The 12,177-nt window shown below is 48.3% G+C and overlaps 1 protein-coding gene across 1 annotated transcript in view; it reads left to right on the forward strand.

Annotated features, from left to right (window-relative positions):
• The window catches only part of LOC126072625 (protein-arginine deiminase type-3), a 35,446-nt gene that overhangs the window by 6,415 nt on the left and 16,854 nt on the right, over positions 1-12,177 (forward strand). The window contains exons 2-5 of the mRNA XM_049878068.1: positions 3,714-3,894; positions 6,361-6,433; positions 9,516-9,577; positions 11,223-11,340. Coding sequence (XP_049734025.1) covers positions 3,714-3,894; positions 6,361-6,433; positions 9,516-9,577; positions 11,223-11,340 — 434 coding nt within the window. The remainder of the gene's footprint in view (positions 1-3,713; positions 3,895-6,360; positions 6,434-9,515; positions 9,578-11,222; positions 11,341-12,177) is intronic.

Raw genomic sequence — 12,177 nt, forward strand, 5'->3', positions numbered from 1 at the left:
GCTCTTGACTCTGGTTCTAGCACTACCTGAGCCTTTGCCTTGTGCGGTCCCTCCCTTCCCCAGGGGTGGGTAGTAGCTGGTTCACCTTCTCTGTGTGACGCTCTTGTTTGGGCTACTATCCTGGGGCCTCACCTGGGCAGGGACGCTTCTGTCTTTATCAGGATTTTCCAGCACCTCATATAGGGCCTGGCCCTGGGAGGTGCTGGCGAGCTGGGCTGAAATATCCCAAACCCTGGGGCTAGGTGCTGTGTGGGGTTTTCAGTCTAAAAGACTGTCAGGGGCTCTTAGCCCTGGCACCTGGTCACCTGGTGCCCAAGAAACAGTTTGGGGCTGGTGGGGGTGGGGGGGTTCGTAAAGAGTTTACAAGCATCCTTGGGGAGCTGGAGGTAGGGCCTTGGGAAGCTGGGCTGAGGAGGGAGCTGAGGGTACCCCTGGGGGCATGAGAGGGTGCTCCTCCAACACAGGCCTGTCTTTCCATGTCCCTGTCTTTCTGACTTCTTGGTCCTGATTCTCCATCTCTTTGGGCCTCTCCATGTCTCTGCCTCTGGCTGTCTCCTTTCCTCTTTATCTGGCTCCTTCATGTCCCCTGACAGGCCTGGCCCCACACCCAGGGTAAAACAGGCCAGAAGCAGCAACAACCTAGAAATTCCAGGCTTCGAGAGCAGCGCCACCAGATAAAATTCAGGAGGCCCAGTTAAAAATACATCTCAGAGAAACAACGAATGCATTTTTAGTATAAGTATATCCCAAATGGGGCACGGGATATACTTATACTAGAAGAAGTATTTGCTTTTTTTTTTTAATCTGAAATTCAAATCCAACTGGACATTTGTATTTTTATTTGCCAAATCTGGCAACCCTACCTGGGAGGAGAAACAGCCGTGTAGTCCCTTTCCCTAGGTGAGGGCACCTGGCAGCCAGCACTGGAGGGGGCCCCGCCTGATGGAGCACAGCTTGGGGGCTGGGGCTAGTTCCCTTTTGATAAGCCACTTTGAGAAGCACCAGAATCCTGCTGGTGGAGGCATGAAGAGGGTGTTTGAGGGAAGTCTGCCTTCTTCTGAGGGAGGCAGGTATTGGAAAGGGGCTGAGTGGAATGCCCAGCTGTGCAAACTTGGGTGAGCCACTTGCCCACCCTGAGCCTCAGTTTCCCTATGTGGAATTGCAGTAATAATCCCCTCCTCTGGTACTGCAGTGAAGATTAGATAAGCTGATGTACAGAAAGGCTTAGCTAGGGCCTGACGTGGTAAGAGAGCAGTAGATGGGGGTCTTTGGGGCTACAATGACTGTTGTTATTATTACCCTTGAGGAGGAGGTGGGTAAGAGTGTGGACTTGGGAGTCAGGCACTCTGGGTTTGGATCCCAGCTCTACCACTTATTAGCTATGTGACCTTGGATAGATTATTTAACCTCAGTTTCCTCATCTGTAAAATGGGGGACACTAATAGGACCTGAAGCTATGCCACCAGTATTTCATGTATCAGCAGGGACACCCATGGTGGACAGGTTTCAGCAGAGCTTCCAGATTAAGACAAACCAGGAAGAAGTGCCTGGCAAACTACTTCCAAAAATTTGCCGGTGAAAACTCTGTGTGTAATACCAATGATCATGAAGATGGCACAGGGCTGGACAATGTTTCTTTCTGTTATACATGGGGTTGCTGTAAGTTGGATCTGACTCAATGGCAACAAAAACAACAGCCACCTGGGGTTATTGAGAGGATTCAGTGAGATAATACACGCAGAGAAACTCAAACAGGGCTGGTATACAGTACGAGCTTAACAAGCATTGGCTACTGGTATCCCCCAGGGTCCTATGTGTGCGACTTCCTCCAGGAAGCCTTCAGACCCCTCCAGCTCACAGTGTCCTCACCTTACATGGGATCCTATTGACCCCTGGCACCATGACCCTGAGCCCTGTCTGGCTGTTCTGGGCAGTGCTTGGTCCTCAGCCACCATGGGGGATTGAAGGCTCTAGGGCAGTGAGGAAAGTGGTGGGCATATCCGCCCCAGGCATTGCCTGTGTGCACAGTGGGCTCTCCACAGACAGTCAGGGGATGGACAGACTGGTGGACTAGCAGGAATGAGGGAAGCACAGACCCACGGGGCAGGTGACATCATAGACTTTCTAACCTACAATTAATGCCTGGTTGTGTGACTGAATCTGGCCAAGTTTCTCAGGCAACACTGCAGTGCTGTGGGGAAACACTGGCTGGGTGTCAGAGAGACCTGAATGCAAACGTGGCTCTGCCGTTCACTGCTGTGTGACCTTGAGTTTGTTACTTGACCTCTCTGAGCCTGTTTTCTCATCTGTCTAATGGGGATGATACTGCTAACCTTGCAGACTTGTAATGATAAAAGGAACTAATAAATGTAAGGTATTTGGCACACAGTGAGCATTCACCCTAGGGGAGATTCCAAGGAAATCTTATCACCTGCTAAGCAGGGATGCAAGGGACTTGGAACGAGAACTGCTCTTTCTAAAGATACAGTCTGAGAACTGCGAGGTGAACCACCTGCTGGCTGTTGACTGGTTTTCGTTGAGCTCTTGTCTTCGGCTCTGCACGGCAGTCTTACAAAGCTGACAGCTGGGTCCTGTTATAAGGGAAAAAGATCCCAGACTCAAACTGAATCAAAAGAGAGTTTTATTAAGCCACGCCAAAGACAAAGGCAATCATTGCAATGAGGGGTCTGCCAGTGTGCACCAGGCACAAGAGACAAGCAGAATCCACTGAGTTACATTCAAGGAGACTCTAATAGACTGTGACAGAAGGAAGTACATTCTGATTGGTTATTCACTAGTACATCATTGTCAAAGGCAGGAAACATAACCTATGGGAATACATGATTGGTTTAAAGAGTCTTGGTTGGCTAGATACCATTCAGTTACTGTGGGGGAGGTTTCCTTGGGAACAACCTGGCAACATTTGTTCTTGGCTTCCTGACTTGCAGGTTCTCAGGCCAGTCACAGGAGATGGCGTTACTGTCCTTTGTGAGAGCGTAACTTCCCTGTAGCACGGCCTCTTTGTTGGTTAAGATAAAGTACCTTTCATGGGACATTCCTCCCCTAGGTAGGGGCAATGATGAAACAGTGGGTTTCAGCTCCTACTCTCATTTCTTCCTGGAAATTTTCATAGTGATTAAGGATAATTTTTAACCACTGGTCACACAAAATGGAATCTAGCATTAACCAAAACCTTAAACAAATTCTCACATAAAAGGATTCTAGGCCTGAACCCTCCTTTAGTTTCTCTAACTGTGGTCAAGACCTCATATAATTTTGGGATTATATTAATCCTGGGAGCCCTAGTTAAGAGTTTGGGCTACTAACCCAAACGTTGGCAGTTTGAATCCACCAGCCACTTCTTGAAAACCCTATGGGGCAGTTCTGCTCTGTTCTATAGGGTTGCCGCTGTGATTTGGGATCAACTTGAAGGCAGTGGGTTTTGGTTTATATCAGTCCTGACCCCACAGAGCTTACAGCTCTGTTGGGCGGTAAGGAAACTCACAAGGGGAATGTTCATGAACACAGAATGTGAGACTGTATATAATTTGTGTGGGGTTCAGGCTCAACTCCCAGGGGCTTACTGTGAGGATCTGTGGGGCCTGGGGTGGTTAGGGAAGGGTTCCTGGAAGAAACAACGTTTGACTCAGAGCTGAAGTATCTGAACAGGGGCTGCCCCTTCAGCACTTCCCATGGCTCCCTGTTCTTCCCAGGTCGGTACCTGAGGGCACGGAGATGTTTGAGGTCTACGGGACTCCTGGCGTGGACATCTATATCTCCCCTGACATGGACAGGGGCAGGGTGCGTGCTGACACCAGGCGGTGGCACTTTGATGTGGGGACAGAGATCATCGTGGTCATGAACTCCCCCAGCAACGACCTCAACGACAGTCATGTGAGCTAGTTCCCCGGTCTGGGGGTGGAGGGAGGATGGAAGGCAGTGATCTAGCTCCATGAGGGCCTAACCTCTTGCTTTACCCGGAGTGCAGAGTAACGCAATGGGTAAGCACCTGGCCCTGAAGCCAGACTTATAGGGTTGAACTCCAGCTCTGCAACTTACAGATACAAGCTGTATGTTCTTGGGCAAGTCAAGTAACTTCACTGGGCCTCAGTTTCGCCATCTGTAAAATGGGGACAGCAATAGCGCTGATGTGGGAACGGAACATGAGCCAGTGTTTGCTCCATCTCTTGCTTCCCAAGACCCCTTGTGAAGGAAGGAGTTGTCCCAGTTCTGCTGTGTTGGAAAGTGTCCCCATCTGGAGGCTGAGGGGTGACAGAGTGGTCTCTGCCATTCTGAATGAAGGAGAGAAAGCAGGGACAGAAGAGGGAGGGAGGCTGTGGCCTGGGGAGACCCCCTTCACAGGTGGCATTTTCCCACGGTGCCTCACTTCCCCTATTCTTGACCCCATTCTCGGAACAGGGTGACATCTACAGAGTGGGAGAAATGGGGGTGGCCTTTGAGCTTGGCACAGATGATGTCCCCATGAAGGGCTGATGGGGACCAGGACTTGATGTGTCAGGAGGGATATTTCAGGAAACTGGCCCTTCAAGCAGCATTGACCATGTGCCAGAGGAGCCCTGGTGGCTCAGTAGTTTAGCATTTGGCTATTAACTGAAAGATTACAGCCACTCTGTGGGAGAAAGATGTGGCAGTCTGCTTCTGTAAAGATTACAGTTTTGAAGCCCTATGGGGTGGTTCTACTCTGACCTATAGGGTCACCATGAGTCAGAATTGACTCAATGGCAGTGGGTTTGGTTTGAGTTGGGACCATGAGGCAGGCGCTGGGCAGCCATGACCTTCTCCAACCCTCACAACAGCTTGAAAGGCAGGGGTTCTGATCCACATTTCACAAGTGGAACAACCGAGGTTCAGAGTAACTTTCCTGGGGCCACGAAGTTAATGGGCCGCAGAGCTAGGATTCAACACAGACCTGCCTGACGCCTGGGGACAGGCTCCCTCCACCATCCCTACCTCTGTGACCGCCTCTGAACTGATCCTCTCCACAGCTTTTCGAGGCATATGGGTCAGGACTCATAATGAACCCATTGTACAGACTTTACAGACAAGGAAACTGAGACCAAGAATGAGCATGCTTTACCTGAAGGCACATGATCTAGTGAGTGGCAGAGTTGGTGAGGATCAGGGGTAAGTCCCCAGGGGAGGGCAAGAGAACCAAATGGCCTGTGAGGAGCGACCCTCTGGGTGCCCTGCCTAACTGGGGGCTTTGTGGGTGCCTTTCCACCCTGAGTTCCGTGGCAGCAATGGCTGGTGGGCTTGAGGAGGGTCAGGGCCTCCCCACCCCTGCCTCCTCTTTGTCTACTCTCTGGGTAATTGTATGTCTGAGAAGAGCATCATTGCTGGGGCCTGACACTCGGGTATCAGTAATTGCAGGATTTAGGGGCTCCCAGGACTGAAGGGTGAGTGGCCTATGTAAGATCCCAAACCCCCTGACTGAGAAGAGGTGTCAGATCCAGACAGCAGAGGGACCCACGTCAGGAGGGAACAGTCAAGGGGAGGGCTGTGGTCAAAGAGGACTTTGATGCAGCCACCTGCATCATCTTGGCTTTCATCCTCGTCCTTTAACAGTTATGTTGCTCGCAAAGTGGCAGGCACAGTGCTAAGCATGTCATGTGTCACATCAGGAGGTCCGATGAGGCAGGAACTATTATTACCCTCACTTTACAGTTGAGGAAACTGAGGACAAGAGAGGATGAATCATTTTTCCCAGGGTATTCAGAAATGGTGTCTAGAATCTGGGCCCAGACCATCAGAGTCCAGAGCTCTGAACCTCACCTTTGCACGTTGGCACCTGCCCACCAGTAACAATGGCTGGTATTCTTGGGCACGTCCTACAAGCTCAGTCCTTCCCGTGTATTGTTTCTAAGCTGCACTACCATCTTCTGAGGTAGGGAGCTGTATTGTCCCCATTTTGCAGATGAGGAAACTGAGGCAGCTCAGAGAAGTGTAGGGCCTTGGTCAAGGTCACAGAAACAAGAAGTCTGGACTTGAGCCCAGACCTGTCTAAGTTCCACTGATAAGAACATCAGCTTGGAGAGGGTCCCTAAGCCCAGCGCACTCCTGACTTCTCCTTTGCAAATGGGAAAACTGAAACCCAGAGTACAACTGGGGCCTACCAAACTCACACAGCAGGTCACTGGCAGTGCTGGGATCCAGGTCTCCATAGAATCCCTCACAAATAGTTCCCATTTCACAGGTGGACCAACTGAGGCATGGAAATGTAAATGGCACAGGGAATACTAAAGGGAGAGCTGGGTTGATAAACTCAACCTTAAAGCACAGTCTTTTCGGGTAGGGGCTCTTGGCTTCAGCCTGCATGAACCTGGGGTCATCTCTCCGCAGGTTCAGATTTCCTACCACTCCAGCTGTGAGTCCTTGCCCCTGGCCTATGCGGTGCTCTACCTCACTTGTGTTGGTGAGTTGGGGGCCATGCTAAAGGTGTGGCCAGAAAGGCCTTGGCTAATGGCTGGGGAGGTTGGTGGTTGGGAATGATACTTTTTACAAAAATCGACTAGTTTTATTATTTTAAGTTAAAGTAAGAAGTGCACACTTTAAAAATACAAACAATACAAAAGAGTATACATTGAAAAGTAAACCTCCCTCCTCCCTCCAACTCAAGACTTCCTGTTCGCGAAACCCAGCCTCCTTCTAGAGATGTGCTGGACTTATACTAGTATACGTATACATACCTATGTATACCCACTCTTTGTGCAAGCAAATAGAATCATACTATATACGCAGACCTTTTTTTTCCAACTTAATTTTTTTTTCTGCCAATTCTTCACAAATCAATAAACTCCATGTAAGTTGACTCAGATGTTGGAACTATCAGACTGGGAATGTAAAGCAGCTATGATTAATATGTTATAGGCTCTCGTGGAAAAGGTGGACAACATGCATGAATAGATTGGGAATTTCATTAGAGAGCTGAAAAGTGTAAGAGTCAAATGGAAATGCTAGACATAAAAGTCATGGTAACGGAGATGAAGGATGCCTTTGGTGGGTTTGTCAGAAGACTTGGCGCAGCCAAAGAAAGAATCAGTGAACTCGAAGATAGGTCAATAGAAGTTACCCAAACTGAAAGACAAGGGAAAAAGGAGTGAAAAGAACAAACAAAACCCCCCAAATGAACAAACAAAAAAAAACTGAAAGAACAGAGATTCAAGAGCTGTGGAATAGTATTAAATGGTCTAAACTCGACAAAATCCCCATCAAAATTCCAGTATGGCTTTTTAAATAGAACTTTGAAGAGCTAATCCTAAAACACTAAGGAAGAGTGAAGGCAAAGGATAGACAAGGCAATTCTGAAGAATAACAAAGTAGAGGGATTCAATGTACCAGATAGCAAGAGTACAAGCAACAGTACTTGAAAAAAATACAAATCTGTAGCTGTCAAGTCGATTTCGACTCATAACGACCCCATAGGACAGACTAGAACTGCCCCATAGGGTTTCCAAGGAGCAGCTGGTGGATTCACACTGCTGACCTTTTGGCTGGCAGCTGAATTCTTAACCACTACACCAACCAGGACAGTGAGATATTGGTTCAGGGCTAAAAAATAGACCAATGGAACAAAGAGAGAACCCACAGGAAATAGATCCATTCTCGTGTGGTTATCACATGGGGAAAAAATGAGCTTAGAACTCTACCTTATACTCAAAAATAAATTCTAGATGGGCTAACACTCTTAAGGTGAAAATAAAAAATTTAAGGCTTTATACTATCTTTGTAACCTCAAGGTAGTAAAGGTTTTCTTTAACAAGACATATGAAAGCACGAACCATGAGAAGGCAGGTAAAAACTTTAGGCTATCTTAAAATTAAAAACTTCTATACAACAAAGGACAAGTGAAAAGTCAAACTATTGACTAGAAGAATAAATTTGCAATGTATATGGCTGACTTGGTGCATGTAGAGTGTATGGAGAACTTCAGACAATAAGAAGAAAGACAAATTATTAGAAATGGGTAAAAAATATGAACAGGCAACTCAAAGAAGAAGAAGCCCAATGATCAAACCCTAAATGAAAAGATGCTTAACTAAGTTAGTGCTGCCAAGATGTAGCACCAGGTGTGGCCCTTATGCTGTGGTCGTGTTGACATTGGTATAACCACTTGGAGAGCAATTATTGAGAAAGCCGAAAGTGCTTTATCTGCAGGATATGTTTTTGCAAGCTGCGTTATAGGGAATGTACATTCTGAATTTTGATAGATATTGCCAAATTGCTCTCCATAAAAACCATACCACTTTATACACTTTATACACCTTCCAACACTGTGCAGTATCAACCTTTTCCATTTTTTCGATATGATGGGTTAGCATTTCATTGTTGTTTTAATTTGCCTTTGTTTTTTAGTTAGGAGTAAATACTGTACCCTCATCCCTACATACATTTTCGCTGGAAAATACACTTAGAGAAAAGTGCACAAAGCTTTATTGTATATATACACATATATATTCACAAATAATTATAAAGCAAACACTTAAGTAGCCATCACCCAGATAAAAAAAAAGAACATCACCAGCACCCAAAAGTCCCCCCACCCCATATCTCTCTCGTCATGACTCCCTCCCTTCCCCTAGAGGTAAAGATTATCTTGTGATAAGTATTTCCTGGCTTTTCTTTATGGTTTTACTCCCTGATTTTGCATACTTAAATAATATACTCTAGTTTTGTCTGCCTTTGAACTTTCTGTGGATAAAATTATGTCATATATATGTACATATATGTGTTGGGCTTCTTTTGCCCCATATTATGTTTGTGAGATTTATTCATTTGCTCTATGATGGTTGGATATCTTTCCACATGTTTAAATATAATTTCAAATTCTTCCTCCCTCCCACCCTCCTTCCCTTCTTTCTTTCCTTCCATTTTTACTTTAGAACTAAGAAGAACACTTTTTTTTTTTTTTTAAAGCACAGGAAGATTCCATTTGTGTTGTAAAAACTCCTTTGATTTCTAGGGAGAAATGTTGAGAAGGTGGGATGGGGCAGGCATTACAGGAGCATGAGTAGTTGATGAAGCTGAAGCCCAGAGAGGCTAGGTGACTTGTCCAAGGTCACACAGCCAGTAGGTGGCAGAATCTGGATCCACGTTCAGGTCTGTGTGACGCCAAAGCCCAGGCTCACTGCCACATTCCAAGCAGAAAGGCAGCTTTATACGGAACAAGATGGTCCAGGGCACCCTGGGCTCAGTGCAGGGTGTGTCCAGACAAAAAGGGTGTTTTTGGAAGCTGGGATGCAGAGGAGGGAGCAACCAGGGAACGCTTTCTGGAGGGGGCATCATTTGACCTGGGCCTTTGCTCTGACCCTGCTTCCATGCCCCCTCCACCTTCCCCAAGGCTTGTTTCTCCAGCCTGAGGAAAGAAGCTCCAGATTCCCCCACTACTGGGCAGTGTCTTCTGGGAAGTGACTTACATTTGCCTAGCCCCAAACAGGTGCTGAGACGGAGGCTGAAAGGAACCCTCTACTGACTCTACCTCTGCCTCCCCCCTGCAGACATCACCCTGGATTGCGATCTGAACTGTGAGGACAGAGGGGACAGAAACTTTGTGGACAAGGTAGTGTATCTCTGGCTGGGCCCAGAAAGGATGAGTAGAGTTTGGAGCTGCTCTCAGCCCAAGTTAAGAAGAAACAAGAACATTACAAGCACCCCCTGGCTCCTACACGATGCCTACTTCAGGGGAGGCGACTGGAAACCAGACATGGTTAGGGGTCTTCTTTCACCAGGAGGAAATCCATCATCCAGAATTATCATGTGCAGATGTGCCTAGCCCTGGGCTAGGCCTTGGTTTGTGGGGGAAAGCTCTTCCAGACTCACAATCTAGGTCAGGGGTCGGCAAGGTTTTTTCTATAAAAGCCAGATAGTAATAGGGCATAGCAAGGGTAATGAGTGCCCAGGGGCAATCTCTAAGTTGTGCCCTTCCCCCTAAATTCCAAGATGAATAGACCTTGATAGCGGCAACGAAAAGGAGAAGCTGCACGCTCCCTTGGCCCGAGAGTGATTTCCTGCTGTACCAGCATCCCGGGTGGTTGGCAGGCTGACAGGCAGCTCTGGGGACACTCGGGCTACAGCGGCAGCAGAGATGCCAGAGGCACACCTCAGGTCAGGTGAATCATCCCAGCAAACACCGACAGCAGCAGAGGGCAGGGCCGAACACAGCTAAAGCGGGTGTGGGCTTTCTGGAGCAGCTCGAGTGCTGCATAGTTTGGTCTTGGATGTATCTCTGGACCATGTGGTATCACCCCCTCTGGCAGTGTCACCCGGTGCAGTCCATACCCCCTGTGCACCCTGAGTGATGCCACTGGCGTTCCCTTGGACTTGGTGCCCAGGAACAAATGCCCTCTTTTATACCCCCCTCGCTACGCCTCTGGATAGTAAACATCTTAAGTTTTGCCAGACATGATTTCTGTCACTATTACTCAATGCTGCCATTGTGGTGCAGAAGCAGCCATAAAAAACTCAAAAAAACTCAGTGCCATCGAGTCAATTCCGACTCATAGCGACCCCTAGAGGACAGAGTAGGACTGCCCCATAGAGTTTCCAAGAAGCACCTGGCGGATTTGAACTGCCTACCCTACAGACCTATAGCAGCCATAGACGATACATAAACAAATTGGTGTGCCTGTTCCAATAAAACTTTATTTACAAAAACAAGCAGTGGGCCATAGTGAGCTGACTTCCTGATCTAGGTGAAATGGGAAATCTATGGCAAAGTTTGGCTTTTGCTTTTGACAAGCATGAAACCACTAAAGAACTTCAGGCTGAATTGTGGTGTTACTTCATGCATTGGGAGCTCAGAGGAGAGAAAGGTCAAGGTGGGCTGGGTGAGTTAGGAAGAGTTCCTGGAAAGAAGTGCACATGAGCTGGGCTCTAAAGGGATGCAGGAGAGAGGGTATTCCAGGTGGAGTGAACGGCAGGAACAAAGGCAGGGAGGAAAGAATGGAGAAATAAAGTGGTTTGAGGTGTGTGATCATATAACCAAGAAGCTGTCTATTGAGAGAGAGAATGTTGTCTGGAGACACAGCTGTGTAGTTTGGACTTGATGGTGTGGGCAAAAGGGAGCCATTGCCAGTTCTTCAGCAGGAGGTGCTTCAATGAAAGGGGGTGATATGAGATTAGGAGACTGGCCAGGAGCTGCTGGGGAAGGGAAGGTACAGGTCTGGCCACAGCCCCCATCACCCACTATGCTTTTCCATCTGCAGCGAGAGTGGGTCTGGGGGCCCAGTGGGCATGGAGCTATCCTGCTGGTGAACTGTGACCGGGACGATCCCAGCTGTGGCAAGCGGGACAACAGTGACCAGCATGTGCGCTGCCTACAAGGTGAGGGGGCGGGACAGCCCATGCCCTTGGTGTCCAAGGTCGCTGCTCAGTTACCCTGCAGGGGTCCCAACCCAGGCAGGGACTTGAAGGCAGAGCTGGGGGCCAGAGTCCCAGCCCTGGGGATACCTCAATGTCCCTCAAGCCCCATCATAGGCACTGTCCTTCTCTAGTACCCCTAGTGCCAGCAGGCACCTACATGCCCTGCGGGAGCAGAGGAACATTATTCAAGCACCTACTGTGTGCTAGGCCCTTTTCCAAAACTCTCCTTTAATCCTCAAAGACTTATGACAAAGACACACACATGAAGATGCATACTAAGATGTATGTAACACAGAAGGGTGTAATCGTTCCGGAGTCCCTGGGTGGTACAAACAGTTAACGCGCTCGGCTGCTAGGCAAAAAGTTAGAAGTGCAAGTCTCCCCAGAGACACCTCAGAAGAAAGGGCTGGTGATTTCCTTCCAAAAAATCAGCCACTGGAAAACCCTATGGAGCACACTTTTACTCTGACACACATGGGGTCGCCGTGAATGGGAGTCAACTTGACGGCAGCTGGGTAAATTGTATCATCACTCCAATTTAGATGTGAGGATGCTGAAGCTCAGAGATCAGGAAACTTCCACAAAGTCACACAGCAAGTCTATGGCAGACCCCGGCCCTCCTCTTCTGACTTCAAATCCCACCTCCTCCCCGCCACGCCCCCCGCCCCCCCACATCTCTGGCCTCGGCTTTGGTGATGCTTCACATTCTTCCAAGTCCATCTGCACCTCGGTTAACGGCCCCCTGAGAACGATGCAACAGTGCCTGTGGTGTGTGCCAGGTGCTCCGTACCTGTGACT

The sequence above is a fragment of the Elephas maximus genome, chromosome 3, assembly GCF_024166365.1.
Source record: "Elephas maximus indicus isolate mEleMax1 chromosome 3, mEleMax1 primary haplotype, whole genome shotgun sequence".
In the NCBI taxonomy this organism is placed as follows: domain Eukaryota; kingdom Metazoa; phylum Chordata; class Mammalia; order Proboscidea; family Elephantidae; genus Elephas; species Elephas maximus.